Source organism: Abramis brama (assembly GCF_963993115.1).
Source record: "Abramis brama genome assembly, chromosome: 9".
NCBI lineage: Eukaryota > Metazoa > Chordata > Actinopteri > Cypriniformes > Leuciscidae > Abramis > Abramis brama.
The window spans coordinates 33,621,299-33,636,203 of record NC_139971.1 but is presented as its reverse complement, the minus strand read 5'-3'; the positions used below and the strand labels follow the sequence as shown (position 1 = coordinate 33,636,203).

The window sequence follows — 14,905 nt, the reverse complement described above, 5'->3', positions numbered from 1 at the left end:
TAATCAAACAGTTGTCGGACTCGGCACCCATTGACTTCCATATTCTTTTTTCCTACTATGGAAGTCAATGGGTGTCGTCAACTGTTTGATTACCAACATTCTTTAAAATATCAATTAAGAGTTTTCGGGCAATATATTTGTTACCTAAATAGCAAAGGTGCAAATGTTTTTATGATTTTTTCTAGTGCTGTGAATTTGAATATCTTTAAAAAGGGATAATTGAACAGAAATATTCATAAAAATTAATGTACATTATTTACTCAGTCCTATGATTACTTTCCCACATTTGGCGCCATCTAGTGGATAAATTATGTTTCGCGCTCAACGATTACAAAACATTGGGTTTTATACGTCACTGAATGTAGTCAAAATGCGTGTCTGTGCACGTGTAGCGGTGTTGATCTGCGAGGGCTTGCCAGTGTAATGCAGAAAGCTTTACATTTGCAGGTAAGAAAGAAAGTGCATTATTCTTGTTGTTCGGGTCGTTTCTACGATTTAACTTTATGTGTAACGCATAATTGCATAATTGCATGCAGTGTCTTTGTTGACCCTTTTCACAATCACAAGTAGAAAGTAGACTTGAAATGGCGCGAGGAAGGGCTCAGACAGACTCAACTGCTTCGAAGCAGACGAAGAACGTCAATTCAAAGAAAAGACCGAATGAAGAACCTCCTCAAACACTCTCCAAAAAGCTAAAAGCCAAACTGAAAGGCAAGACGGCACCAAAAGCGGGTGAGGAAAGCTACGCAATGGCATAGTTTGTTTTAAATATACAAAAAGTTAAATTTAATGGCTTGAGGGCAAACATAATTTTTTTTTTCAAAACTAACCAGTCACTAATCTAGATTTGCTGGTGAGCTAAACTGGATTTCTGTAATGTTACAGACACCTACATACAAGCAAGTGTGAAATGGACTGGAGGTCAAAAGAAAGTGGGCCAAACAAGTATCCTTCACTACATTTACAAAAGCACCTTGGGACAGAGCATCCATTCTCAACTGCGCCAGGTGATGATGACAAGCATATAATGCATATACAGTATATGGTGATATGTATAATATGTATTATTATGGTGTGGCCTATACACTCTGCAATTTAGAAAACTAGTGCAAGAACTCAACAACAACAATATTACAGTACTATGTACTACTCTCCCTTGTGTTATAGTGTCTGCAAGAGCCTTTCATACGCTCTCTTGGAGCCTACCAACTTCACCGCACAGCCAGCCCCTTTGACCGGAGGGTCACTTGTCTGGAATGGCATCCCACCCATCCCACCACTGTTGCAGTGGGCTCCAAAGGTGGAGACATCATCCTGTGGGATTACGATGTGCTGAATAAGAGAACTTTCATACAGGGGGTGAGATGAAGCTGGATTGTGAAGTGAAGAATATACTGTTCAAAGTGAAGACAAAAAGTACTTTCTAGAGTTATAGCACCATTTGTTTGCAGATGCAACTTGGTTTGATATTTATCTAATCCAATGACATTCATACATTAAGTGTCGGTTAAAGGGATAGTTCAACCAAAAATGAAAAATCTGTTATTAATTAGTTACTCACCCTCATGTCGTTCCAAACCCGCAAGATTTTCGTTCATCTTCGGAACACAAATGAAGATCTTTTTGATGAAATCTGTGAGCTTTTCTTCCTCCATTGGCAGCTACGCAACTGACACTTTGAAACTTCAAAAAGTTTATAAAGAGATCGTAACACGAGATGCGTAACACGAGAATGAACCTCATTGGTTCTCGCACGTCAAGCGAACAACTGATGTGCGTTTTCATTTTTGGGTGAACTAACCCTTTAATTGTCCAAATACTTTTGGGGTCCCAGTGAAATCAAATCACAATGTAGTGTACATATTAATGGTTAAATCAATTAAAAATGTTTATGTGTAAATAGCTAAACAGTGTACTGTAAACTATTGAAAGTCTTGATTAAGAATATAGTAAAAGTAAAGTTCAGCATTTTCAGATTTGAACAGATTACAAATGCAGTTTTGGTGACTGCTGAGATTTTCTCCTCTGTTCTTTATCCTAGATGGGTCCTGGAGATGCAATAACAGGCATGAAGTTTAACCAATTCAATACCAATCAGCTGTTCACCTCATCTATTTGGGGTGCGACCGCCCTTCGGGATATCAGTGGAACGATTATACAAGTCTTTGCCAAAACAGATTCATGGGAGTAAGATCCTTTATTAGCACTTGTGGCTGTTCTCCCATTTGCAGACCACACAGAGATTTACAGTACTTGAAATTTGCACTTTTCTTGATTTGAGGCTTGAGCTGATGCTTTGTCATGTTGATGGACACTTCTGTTCATTCAGTTGAATTATAGTATAACAAGTGTGCGACATTAGTTATCGGTATTTCATTCAGTTGACTCTTGAACATGCTTGTGCTTGAAGTTTCACACAGTTACTGTGAATATATAAAATTCAGTTCCATAGATAAAGTGGGAATTTAATGTATTTGTGTATTTTTTGGTCGTCTGATTGGTATGAAGTTGGATAAACCCTGTGATAGATCAGAGGATGAAATTTTTCAGTTAGTTATGATATAATGAGATATAATGATATAAATGGCAGTATACTATGTTCATCGTCTCCATGTCTTGATCAATTATTAAGTTGCTTTAGGCCATTAAGAGTAATCCATTTAGTCAATAACATTGTCATTTATAATTTGTAGTATGTATGTTTGAATCTTAGCATGTTATTGGCGAACATGAAGAACATTATTTGTCTTCACCTTCCTCATGTTGTTGTGCTGGTTTAGTTGCAATATAAATTTGTAAATATTATAAACCCATAGTCCTCCCTCGTCATGGCCATATTTGGTTTTGGCAGTTGTATCTAGATCTTACAAGCTTGTGTTTGTCTGTTGTATCCATTCAGAAGGGAGCTGGTGACTTTATTGGGGGGATGAAGTTCTGCCCCACAGATGTGTCCAAAATCTTTGTCGCTTCTGGTGATGGCACAATCAGCGTGCAGAGTTTTGAGGGCTCCCAAAGTCAGATATTGTCTCGAACCCCAGACTGTGGCCATGACCACCATGATCTTTGGTGAGGACAGTGCTTGTTTGAATTGTTCAGCAGTGTTGGGAAATCAAAAATATTTTTAGGTGATGTTCAGAGGCGGACAGAGTACACAGCTTCATTACTTGAGTAAAAGTACAGATACCCCTTGCTAAATTTTACTCAAGTACAAGTAAAAGTACTACAGTCAGATGTCTACTTAAGTAAAAGTACTAAAGTACTTGTTTTTAAAAGTACTTGAGTATCAAGAGTACATTTTCTAAATATTGCATTACTACTGCCACAGTGCTTACATTGGTAAACACAGCAAACACTTGAAGCGAAAACTATCATTAACTTGTTCAGAAAATTGAAATAATCTGGCGAGGTGGGGCCACGGGAGCGATATTTTTTTTCCCAGGATGGTAGGGAAATACTCATGAATATTCATTAGGGAAGTCATCCCTGATTGGTCTGATGACCTACCCCTAAACCTACCCGTCACTGGGGGTCTTATGACCTCCCTAACCCCGCCCCTAAACCTACCCGTCACTGGGGTTAAGACCAATCAGGGATGACTTCCCTAATGAATATTCATGAGTCTTCCCCCTACCATCCTGGGAAAAAAAATACTCCCGGGATGGACCTGCTGCGTCTTCATCCATTGTTTCGTCCATGGTTTCGTCTCTTATCTAAATCTGACCATGGAGTTGACTTTGGCAGAAAGCTGAAGGTGATTGCTTGCTGATAGGCTGTCCCAATCAGTGGCGCCTGCACAATCCAATCACATTTGAGAGGGAAACAACAAATTGAGGGTTTCCGAGATGTTTTTTTTTTTTTTTAGAAGAAGTAGTAACGGGTACTCACAGTTATGGATAGAAATGTAGTGGAGTAAAGAGTACAATATTTGCCTCTCAAATGTACTTGAGTAAAGTCATGAGTACTCCCCAAAAATGATACTCGAGTAAAGTACAGATCCCTCAAAATTGTACTTAAGTACTGTACTCAAGTAAATGTACTCCGTTACTGTCCGGCTCTGGTGATGTTTATATCTATTTCATATTTATGTTTAATATTCCATATTGCTGTAAGAACAACTGCCCTTAAACATGGAGTATAGATCGGTTGTTGATTTGTCTGCAATTTCTTTACACAGTTACTGTATATCAGTCTATTCTTTCACTTTTTAAAGTCGTCATGAAATCAAAATTGACCCTATTTACTTTGTTAGCGCAAATTACTTGTCTTGTGGTGAACAACTAATCCATGCGAGTTAATACACAGAGGAAAAATTTGTTTGTTGTGGTAATCTTTAATCAAAATCTGAAAATTTGAATGGCGTTCCTTTTCTGATGACGTCAGTTTTAAGGTTTGGGTTGAATATCCTTAACAACTCTCCTCTAACCGTCTTCTATGAGCGAGGGATGGAGAGGAGGTGTGCTAAAGTTAAACCCCGCCCTCTATTCAATATTCAATTTCACTTGGAAATACGTCACAACACTGAAGTAAAGTCGGTTGCAACTTCCGGTTCACAGAGACTTTAAAGACCATGCATTCCACTGTCATATATTATTAGGTATAAATTGGATATTACATGAAGATGTACATGTTTTTAATGCCACAAATGTCACTATCCCAGTTACTGGTTCTGCTGCGTGGACGTGTCTGTTAGCCGTCAGATGCTTGCGACTGGGGACAATACTGGAAGACTTCTCCTGCTTGGCCTGGATGGGCAAGAAGTAAGTGATGGAAATATCTAAATCAATTCTCATTTCCAGAATCAAGAATAAAGCTGTCTGATATACATATTTTTGTAAACGTATTAAGATTTTCAAAGAGAAGCTGCACAAAGCCAAAGTGACCCATGCGGAATTTAACCCTCGTTGTGACTGGCTGATGGCAACGTCCTCTGTTGATGCCACGGTCAAGCTGTGGGACCTCCGAAATATTAAAGACAAAAGCAGTTATATCGCTGAAATGCCTCATGAGAAACCTGTCAATTCTGGTAAGAGACCAAATCAGAAAAGCAAGGAGGGGAACAAGTAATAAATAAAAGCCTCTCAACTGTACAATAGGTTTAAATGCAATTTTTTTTTAATTAATGTTCTTTATTTTTTTTCAGTGTACTTTAATCCGACAGACAGCACCAAGCTCCTTACTACAGACCAGAGGAACCAGATCAGGGTATATTGCTCATATGACTGGTCTAAACCTGATCAAATAATTATTCATCCTCATCGGCAGTTCCAGCACTTAACGCCCATCAAGGTCTAAACTTCCTTAAGTTTAAACTGCATGTTTTATGTTGTAATCAAGTTTATAGGCATCTTAGTGGTGTCATAGTTTCATTTTGGTCTTTTTTTCTCTCTCAGGCAACCTGGCATCCCATGTATGACCTCATCGTTGCTGGCCGTTACCCAGATGATCAAGTATTAGTCAATGACAAGAGAACTATTGACATTTATGATGCCAACAGTGGTGATCTTGTGCACCAGCTGAGAGACCCCAATGCTGCTGGTATCATATCTGTAAGCATGTTTTGGTTTTTCCTTTTAAATATTTTACAATATTTAACATCATAATGTTAATTAAGATTTTTGATAATATATACACAATCGTTCAACCATTTAGGGTCAGTACGATTTTTTTTTTTTTTTAAGAAATGAATACTTTTATTCAGCGAGGACACATTAAATTGATCAAAAGTGACCGTAAAGACATTTGTAATATCACACAAGATTTCCATTTCAAATAAATTATGTTCTTTTGAACTTTCTATTCATAAATCCTGAAAAAAAAAATCACCATCTCAACAAAAATATTAAGCAACAGAACTGTTTTCAACATTCATGACAAAATGTTTCTTGAGCTCCAAATCAGCATATGAGAATGATTTCTAAAGGATCATGTGACACTGAAGACTGGAAAAATTATGCTGAAAGTTCAGCTTCGCAGTAATACATTACATTTTAAAATATATTGAAATAGAAAATGGTTATTTAAAGTAAAAAAAACTAAAAAACTACTCTTTTACTGTATTTTTCATCAAATAAATGCAGCCGCCTTTGAAAAATGTAAATGAACGGTAGTGTATATAGGTTTATATACACACAATTGTTTACTGATAACATTGCAGGCGCAAATATCTTAATATCTCACGTTTATTTTATTTCAGCTCAACAAGTTCAGTTCAACTGGGGATGTGCTGGCTTCTGGAATGGGTACAATATAATTTATTTTCTTATAATCATAGTAGTCAAGAGTGCTACGTGACTTAATTAATTTGAAAAGTTGTACACTTTAATTACAGGCTATAACATTTTAATCTGGAACCGAGAGGACACACTGAACCATGTTAATTGGAAACGGACAGTGGAGGACAGTGGAGGCAGAGCTGGAACCTCCAGATCTCAGCGCAGAGCCCAGCAGCGCACGAATAGAGACGGAAGAGCAGCTGTTAATGATGCCAAGCTCAAGAAAAAGCTGTCATCGTTGTCTTCAACAGAGACCAAGTCAAAGACCAAGAGCAAGACCGAATGCAAGACATCAAAAGTGAAGAAAAAGTGAGAAAGAATATACTGAGCTTTAAGACTAGATGCAGTACTCAGTGTCTCAGGTCTCATTTGTTCTGCTCATTTCAATGAATAATTCCTGGAACAACAAAAATTAAAATAAGGACTTGTTACCTTTTTGTATGTCCCAAAATAATGTATATTCTGTTCAAAATAAACTTTTTATACTTTACATCAAACACTTGGTTATGTGTCTTTGTGAGTGTAATAAAATATGTTTTGTATTTGAAGAACCAGAAAAAATAAGCCATGGTTGGAGGTGAAGAAAATCAAAGCAATTCAAACTGACAACAAAGATTTTAGAATTCATTACAAACTGTACTTTGATGAGTCATTTAAGCCAGGTACAAATGATCAGGATGTTACATTAATAACTGGTATGTTTATTGTTAGTTAAGAAGATTTGCGTAGCTGAATGAAAGTAGCATTTGCAAGGCGACCAAGAATATCAGTCCAGGCCTGCTGCTCTGACTCCAGCCTCTGGTTTCGGGCCTGGTAGGCTGAATAGATCATCCCGAGGATGAGGGTCTCAAACTGGGCCTGAGTGAAAGAGTTGTCTTGCTCTTCCTGCATAGCCAGTAACTTCTTCATTGCAGACACAGTCTTTGGAATACTGTCGTTTATCAGAGATAAGAAAGCTCGTCCTTGTCGCATAGATGCTATTTCTTGATCCCGCATGACAACATTATTGTCGACATCAATCTCCAGTCCTCTCCATAAGAACTAGGATTTAAAAAAAGGGTGAATGTAAAATATATATATTAGTGCTGTCAAATCTCATCTAACATAAAAGTTAGTGTTTATATATGTGTGTGTGTGTATATATATGTATATTTATATATATATATATATACATACATATATACACACAGGATATGTATACGTGTGTGTGTGTGTGTGTGAGCGCGCGCGCAACCATATATGTATGCATATATATACATAGTGAGTTCATCATCTGAATGGAGCCCCAAAGACATGCTGATGGGGGGAAATATGCGATGCAAGGGAAACATCTCAGTGCCTCTGTTTGTTCACTTTGTTCATTTAAATGAGAAACCTGAAATATAGTGGTCCCCTACACTAGTACACAAGTTTTTTCTCTTCTTCTTCTTTTTTTTTTTTTTTTTACAAAAAACTAACATTTTACAAGCAAGTGCAATGTTTCTTGGAGCTTGGAGGAACAAATGCAAAGTTTAGGCTATTTGGGGAATGCAAAAGCATTGAAATATCAGTTATATTTAAATATTTTTTTGCCATCACCATGTCCCCTTAGGGGCACCATAGATTTGCTTCTTCAGTATTTGTCTATACTTGTAGTTCAATCAAGAGTTTAGATTAAAATCATAATATTTATTATTTTACAGTTTGCTATAGTGTGAGAACTTTTTAAATATCTTTTTTAGAATTTAAAGTAGTCTTCCAATACAGTGTCATAAAAACTGCATGCATAATATTTGTAGACCAATTAGAAATGTTTAGATGAACTATATAATATAATTCTGCTTCTGTGAACTAATAAAGGCTATTCAACTTTATATTAACAAATGGTCATGATCACGTCAGAGTGTATTTAAGAGGAATTTTATTGTATCATTCGTGACAAAAATCAATGTTTTAACTACAATATTGAATTCGACTAATGCACGGTGAAATTAATTGTTACTTTGAGTGCTTTGAGGAATGTATGGCTATATTTTCTTACCTCAAACATCAGGTCAGCATCACTTACAGATCTGATAAAACCCTGAGATGCCAGTCCTCCGTGCAGAACCGCAGAAACATCTGCATGACAGCACACACACTTACATGGAAATCATTAAGCTTGAACTGTACGAAAACAAGTCTGAGCTGAATTATTATTGATCAGTGGTAAGCGAGCAATGGCATGGCAAAGTTAAGTAAAATATAAAACGAAAGATTTCAACAGTGCTCGCGTAATTTAAAGAATCTGACATCATGATTGGCACAAATCATGTCCAGCATGCCACAGAATGCCAGTGCCACATTCCCAACAGCACTGTCTGGAACAGCTAATGCAATCCAGTAGCCTACTAGTACAAATATCATAAGAAAAACTAAATGTATATGTGAAAAAATAAAACTGTCAAGCAAAAATATTTACTGCACATGTCGTCTCGTCAAGTTCAAAAGTCTTTACCTGAGTTATTCCAGGGCTCCCTGAAGCCAATGAGAAACAGGACAACACATACCAACAACATTGCCACAGAAATATAATTGCACTTGATTCAAGCAGCTTTCAGTCGTCATCCGTTTTGAACCACACCCACCAAAAAAACAGGATTCCTGATTTAGTCTAGTGCGTCGCATTTTTCCACCTGCGGAAAAAGACAATTTGAGCCAAGCTGGAAGAGAGAAAGAATGTGACTACAAGAGATAGTGACTTAAATCTATTTACTTTTATTGTAATTGCAAATACTATATATATGTCGTTATATAATTCATCTGAATTAAAAGCTAAGTTACTCGAGCATACTTTTTTTAAATAAATAACGTTACATTGTTTGTTTTTCGAATTGCAGTGCAATGACAGTCCTCCAACACACTGGGGCAGCAGAGAGTCACGTAAACGCGAAGTGACGTCAATACGAAGAAATATGCTGTTTACTTCCTAGGGCTGACTTTTACAAGCAGTCTCCTGGTATGGCAAATATTTAACACATGCTAACATTTATAAATAATATTGTCTGAATGCGCATGTGCTGTCTGCAGAGTTACATCTGACACACACACAAAAAATCTGCTGCGTTTGATTGTGGACTCATTAGTATGGTAGAAGTTAAATAGACCCTAATCTAGATGGTTTATGTTAGCATTAGCTTCATAGCTGGCCAGTTTACCATAAATGGACATAATTTGGCTGACCTATTGCTCAGTCAAAACTAACGCTTATGTGAACACTAAGCCGGTAAGTTTCATGTTTTGAACCGGTGGAAACGTTTAAATGCAAAATCACATATGAACGTTGTTTTAATCTGTATGAAATTTTGTTTGTGTAGATTGCAAGCAGCAGATTCCTTCATAAAGAATGCTACATATGGCTTTACATCAATCTGTCAGTTATTTTAGAGCTCAGTGAGCATTAAATCCCAAGGCAAATCCCAGCCTGCTAGTTAACAATTAAAGCTACACGAATGCCACCATCTGAGAGACAGCTGACTCAGTAAGTCATTTATCAAGTATTCAGGTGAAGCTGCTTCAGATTTAAGGTGCCATGGAGTCTGGTGAGGATGGAGGCTACAGCGTTGGAGGTCCATCGGGGGATGAAAACTACTTCCAGGGCTACACCTTTACCGATCGCTCCCATTCCAGCCGTGTTGTGAAGAGCATCATGGACTTGTGTCTGGAGGATGGTCTGTTTGCAGATGTCATCGTCACTGTGGACAGCAAAGAGTTCCAGCTTCACCGCCTGGTGCTCTCGGCACAAAGCAGCTTCTTCAGGTCCATGTTCACCTCTAACCTTAGAGAAGCTTATGATCGTAACATTGAGCTGAAGGACGTCAGTGCACCTGTCTTCCAGTCGCTGGTGGACTACATCTACCATGGAACAATAAAACTAAGGGTTGAAGACCTGCAGGACACCTATGAAATGGCTGATATGTACCAGCTTACTGCCCTCTTTGAGGAGTGCTCTCGCTTCCTATCACGAACTGTGGTTGTTAAGAATTGCCTGCAGGTGAAACCTTCGTTTTGATTTATAGCATACACAAAAATGCTTTGATAAAGATCAGCTGAATCAGTAGGAAACTGTTGAAACTTTCTTTCAGATTATGTGGTTGGCGGACAGACACAGTGACCAGGAGTTGTATACGGCTGCCAAGCACTGTGCAAAGATTCACCTGGTTCAGCTGCACCAGACAGAGGAGTTCCTGAACATGCCTTTGTGCCTTCTCATAGACATCATTAAAGGTGAATGAATAGTGCAAACAGCAAATTGGATTCACTTCATATGAGAGATTGTGATTAGAAAGAGTCAGAGATCATGTTAATTTGTGTCTGTAATTTGCAGATGGGGTGCCAAGCTCACAAAATCCAACTGCAGCTATTGATACTTGGATAAATCACAACAAAGTCGAACGAGAGGAGTATTCTGATATGCTTCTAGACAGCCTAAAGGTTAGTGATGATTAGGGGTTGGGAAGAAAAATAGACATTTCACAGTATTATTTTTATCACAGTTTATACAGTATTTTATCTCACAATGCAATATTGATATTCTATATTCTTCAAATGAAAATATATTAGTATATATTATTAAGATTTCTACTCGACAAATTATAAATTCAATTTAAATTGATTATTTTATATTTGCATTACATCATTTTAAATGGAAATTATTTGCATGTGTAATAAATATGCAAAAAAGATTATTTTTTATTTTAAAATAAATTCAAGTTCAAGTGTTAAGCACATTTTAAAAACAACAAATGCTGCAAATAAAACCCCTATGCATCTCAAACAACATCATAGGCTATGGAGAAAAAAAATATGTCTTCAACCTAGATTTAAATATGGCCAGTGTGGAGGAAGACCTAACAAAAAACAGAAGTGTATTCCACAACCTGGGGGCCGCAACTACAAACGCCCTTGGTTTTCAAGCAGGAATGAGGAACAGAAAGAAGTTACTGATTTTAAAAAATAACCTAGGTACAAAAGGAGATCAGCTATGTAATGTGGGCCTAAACCGTACAGCAGGACATTAAATTTAACTCTATAGCTAACTGATAGCCAATGTAGGGAAGCTGCTGCATTTTGGACTAATTGCAGGTGTGAAAAACTGAGACAAATAAAGTGTCACATATAAATACAAATACACACATATAAATTGCATTGCAGTAATCCAACTGGGATGTAATAAATGCGTGAAATACTATTTCCAAGTCCTTCTGAGAGAGGGAGTGTTTTGATTTGGCAATGGATTTGAGATGAAAAAAGCTTCCTTTAATAATGGCATTTATCTGCTTATCAAAGATGACACCCAGTTCTTCACTTTATCATGCAAGGTTAAAGAACAGAGTACCTACCTGATTTTCAGGTCAGTGAAACACAATAAAGGACCAAAGGCAATGGCCTGATTTATCCTCATTAAACTTAAGAAAATCTTCAGACATCCATAATTTTAACTTCCTCAAGACAAGAGATGAGATTACTGATGGAACAAGAATCATTTGACCTGACAGGAAGGTAAAGTTGTGTATCGTCAGCATAACAATAAGCTACACTGAACAAAAAGATAGAGCCTTGAGGAAAAAGCAGAGGACCCAAAATGGACCCTTGTGGGATGCCACACGTAATTAGATTAGAAGATGGTTGTCAGTACTGATAGAAAAAGTTCTGTCTTTAAGATATGAGAGAAACCAATTTAATACAACCCCCTGGATTTTTAATTTGTTTTTATTTAAAAAATTTCTTTGCAAAGAAAATGTGCAATTATACCTGGAAATTATGTAATTATTATAATTATTATAATTAAGCACTTTTGCTGAAAATGAATGGAATTTTTTGGACGTTTTAATACATTTTCCAATTTATGCTATCAGAAGTCATTCTTGCAATGCCCAGAAAACCTCATCTATGTTAACCAGCTAGATCGTTCTGACCAGTTTAAAATGTTGACACGCAGAATTCATAATCAACTGTTGTTTATTATTACTATTGTATTGTTCGCATGCTCATTGTTGGCTTTGTTGCAATTTAGGAGATTGGTGAAAAAGTGCACATATACCTAATTGGGAAAGAAGACACACGCACACACTCATTGGCAGTGTCTCTTCATTGTGACGAGGATGATGCCATCAGTGTGAGCGGCCAGAACAGCCTGTGTCACCAGATCACGGCTGCCTGCAAGCATGGGGCCGATCTATATGTTGTCGGGGGCTCAATACCACGTCGCATGTGGAAATGCAACATGCACACTATGGACTGGGAGCGCTGCGCCCCTCTGCCCCGGGACCGTCTCCACCACACGTTAGTGTCTGTGTCTACAGAGGATGCCATATACTCGTTGGGAGGCAAGACCCTTCAGGACACTCTCTCCAACGCTGTCATTTGCTATACAGTACAGGACAACATATGGAAAGAGACCACTCAACTAGACACAGCCGTGTCGGGTGCAGCCGGAGTCAATTTGGGAGGCACCATTTACCTTTTGGGCGGGGAGGAAAATGACATGGACTTCTTTACCAAACCGTCTCGCCTTATCCAGTGCTTCGACACAGCCACACAGAGGTGTCAAACCAAGCCATACATGCTGCCTTTTGCCGGATGCATGCATGCCACTGCCCATAAGGACCTTATATTTGTGGTGGCAGAGGGCGACTCTCTGGTGTGCTATAACCCACTGCTGGACAGCTTCACTCGGCTGCGCTTCCCTGAAGTGTGGAGCTGTGTGCCATCTCTATGGAAAGTGGCCAGCTGCAATGGCTGCATTTATGTTTTTAGGGATAAATGCAAGAAAGGTGACGCAAACACGTTGAAATTGAACCCTGCCACGTCGGTGGTCTCAGTAATTAAGGGAATCAAAATCCTCCTTACAAACTGGCAGTTTGTTTTGGCCTGAGATGTTCTACGTAATGCATAGGACCATGATAAAAATGTACTATGGTGATTTAATAGACCGCAGTCGTGTAGAAGTTGTTACAGTGGTACAAGCTTTATAATGTCATGTGAAGTGTTACACTAGGACACCGTAAAGTGTTAATGGAGGCCAAATGTAATGTGTAATGTTTGTCAGTATCTGCAGTGTCATTTGCAGTTGACCATCGTAGTTTGTCAAGCTTTAGTTTAGTATTTCATTTGGATTTCAAAAGGAATTTATATTTGAATTTCTTTTTAAACCATTAACATTCCACAAACGTTTCTAACACCACAAGAACTAATTTGTACACATCATTTACCGAATTAACAGAATACATATGCAGTGTATACAGCTGTGAATTGCATATCATTACTACCTTAAATAAGTGATAGTGTGCGATATATGGTGTCTTTCAAATGTCTGCCAAGATACGCTGAATGTAAGGAAATGTTCTCAGATTAACCATGCAAAACATCCTCAAGGATGTTGACAAAAGTATTTATTACCACTGTCAAGGGGCATTTAAAAAATGTTCATAATGAAAGTTTGCCACTTATATCTCTCTTACTGATAATTTCTCAATTGTCACCTCAGATTCCCCTTTCTCAGTGGTTTATGACTGGACAGGAACTTTATATTCGGTTTCCACCTTAAGCTGGTTTGCAAATGTATGCTACAACTGTTTATATTTTACTTTATGCAGTATATGAAGATGCAGTCCATTTTACATCTGCCAGAGACATAGCATATTCTTGTTGACCTTTTGGAGCTGGTTCAAAATATTGTTACTAAAAATGACTGAATTAACTTTTAAAAATCTGTGTTGTTTGACTCCGTACTTTTGGTCAACTTTCCTCTTGAATTAAAAGGCAAAAATAAAATGTTTCATGTTTCCCCCCTTTGCCTAACAGTTATGATAATCCCACCCTTCATGTTGTTCCAAACCTGTATGACTTTTTCTTCTGCAGAACACAAAAGTAGATATTTTGAAGAATAGTCTGAATTAGGCTATATTCAGACTACCGGCAAAAATCTAAATTTTTGCACATCCATATGGGTTTTTGAAAGTCTGGACAGCAACAAAACACATGGAATCCTTTTTTTCCCCCTGATTCAAACCCCATTTGGAGGTGATTCAATCATTCCATTCAGATTTTTACAGATGCGTTGGCTGCTCAAATTGGATTTCAAATTGTATTGTGATATCGTCAAACGATAACCGATAACAGATTTGCCTGAAGTATTCAAACGGTATGTCCAAAGATTTCGGCCGTGGCTACAGCACGGAACATCACATTACAAACCAGTTTCCTCTGTTCCTGAGTTTTTCTTGTGCAACAGAGGAGTTCTGCACCACGACTTGCTTATTTGGAGAGTGAGATGATGCACCTCCATTTTGAGAAGCTGCTCACTGCAGAGCAAATGGGTGGAGCTTACTTCTAGCTCCTCCTCGCTAGAGCTCCAGCGAGGAGGAGCGAATGTAATTTGGGCCTAATGGGTGGAGCTAGAATATCCAACCACACCCTAACCCTACCCACAACTCTATCCCTCCACCCCCTTAGAGTTGATCGTCATTTGACTCTGCAGTGAGTACCACTTGTCCATTTTTCTTGCATCTCGTCACATGTGTGTTAAAACAGACTTGAAGTAAATATTTGTGTCGCTGTGCTTTCTAACTTGCATTCCAGTTATTATAAATTCTACACAATACAGTCCCCAA

At 37.9% G+C, this 14,905-nt stretch overlaps 3 protein-coding genes across 8 annotated transcripts; 2 read left to right on the top strand and 1 right to left on the bottom strand.

The window, feature by feature from the left end:
• The first annotated feature begins 335 nt into the window (after positions 1-335).
• Positions 336-6,769, top strand: ddb2 (damage-specific DNA binding protein 2). 4 transcript variants are annotated; one of them, XM_084124622.1, is made up of 11 exons: positions 336-447; positions 568-732; positions 886-1,007; positions 1,168-1,359; positions 2,042-2,187; positions 4,658-4,757; positions 4,846-5,023; positions 5,141-5,286; positions 5,391-5,546; positions 6,194-6,239; positions 6,329-6,769. In XM_084124622.1, exons 2-11 carry the CDS (start codon positions 585-587, stop codon positions 6,583-6,585), a joined length of 1,491 nt encoding a protein of 496 aa, XP_083980748.1. In that variant the 5' UTR covers positions 336-447; positions 568-584; the 3' UTR covers positions 6,586-6,769. The 4 variants fall into 4 exon arrangements, with proteins under 4 accessions (XP_083980748.1, XP_083980745.1, XP_083980747.1 ...); XM_084124619.1 differs by lacking the exon at positions 2,042-2,187 and adding an exon at positions 2,900-3,066 and having other exon boundaries at positions 351-447; positions 571-732; XM_084124621.1 differs by having other exon boundaries at positions 351-447; positions 571-732.
• On the bottom strand, positions 5,661-9,155 carry LOC311089720 (protein FAM180A). Its single transcript, XM_084124627.1, has 4 exons — positions 9,108-9,155; positions 8,749-8,926; positions 8,293-8,372; positions 5,661-7,313 (listed from the first exon to the last, which is right to left on the bottom strand). The coding sequence occupies exons 2-4, from the start codon at positions 8,807-8,809 to the stop codon at positions 6,984-6,986; spliced, it is 471 nt and encodes a 156-aa protein (XP_083980753.1). The 5' UTR covers positions 8,810-8,926; positions 9,108-9,155; the 3' UTR covers positions 5,661-6,983.
• Positions 9,156-9,173: 18 nt separating this feature from the next.
• kbtbd4 (kelch repeat and BTB (POZ) domain containing 4) lies at positions 9,174-14,066 on the top strand. Of its 3 annotated transcripts, none has more exons than XM_084124616.1 (5): positions 9,174-9,516; positions 9,608-10,284; positions 10,376-10,517; positions 10,618-10,724; positions 12,307-14,066. In XM_084124616.1, the coding sequence occupies exons 2-5, from the start codon at positions 9,823-9,825 to the stop codon at positions 13,165-13,167; spliced, it is 1,572 nt and encodes a 523-aa protein (XP_083980742.1). In that variant the 5' UTR covers positions 9,174-9,516; positions 9,608-9,822; the 3' UTR covers positions 13,168-14,066. The 3 variants fall into 3 exon arrangements, with proteins under 3 accessions (XP_083980742.1, XP_083980743.1, XP_083980744.1); XM_084124617.1 differs by having other exon boundaries at positions 9,189-9,249; positions 9,811-10,284; XM_084124618.1 differs by having other exon boundaries at positions 9,398-9,516; positions 9,811-10,284.
• Positions 14,067-14,905: the final 839 nt, after the last annotated feature.

Bases quoted from the DNA above. Each gene is read 5' to 3' on its own strand.
- ddb2 (XM_084124619.1), top strand. From the start codon at position 585: ATGGCGCGAGGAAGGGCTCAGACAGACTCAACTGCTTCGAAGCAGACG. The intron at 1,360-2,899 runs GTGAGATGAAGC...GTATCCATTCAG, and splicing joins AGAGAACTTTCATACAGGGG to AAGGGAGCTGGTGACTTTAT. The intron at 5,547-6,193 runs GTAAGCATGTTT...ATTTTATTTCAG, and splicing joins ATGCTGCTGGTATCATATCT to CTCAACAAGTTCAGTTCAAC.
- LOC311089720 (XM_084124627.1), bottom strand. From the start codon at position 8,809: ATGTTGTTGGTATGTGTTGTCCTGTTTCTCATTGGCTTCAGGGAGCCC. The intron at 8,373-8,748 runs GTAAAGACTTTT...GCTGTCATGCAG, and splicing joins GGAGCCCTGGAATAACTCAG to ATGTTTCTGCGGTTCTGCAC. The intron at 7,314-8,292 runs GTAAGAAAATAT...TTTAAATCCTAG, and splicing joins ATGCTGACCTGATGTTTGAG to TTCTTATGGAGAGGACTGGA.
- kbtbd4 (XM_084124616.1), top strand. From the start codon at position 9,823: ATGGAGTCTGGTGAGGATGGAGGCTACAGCGTTGGAGGTCCATCGGGG. The intron at 10,285-10,375 runs GTGAAACCTTCG...ACTTTCTTTCAG, and splicing joins TTGTTAAGAATTGCCTGCAG to ATTATGTGGTTGGCGGACAG. The intron at 10,725-12,306 runs GTTAGTGATGAT...GTTGCAATTTAG, and splicing joins TGCTTCTAGACAGCCTAAAG to GAGATTGGTGAAAAAGTGCA.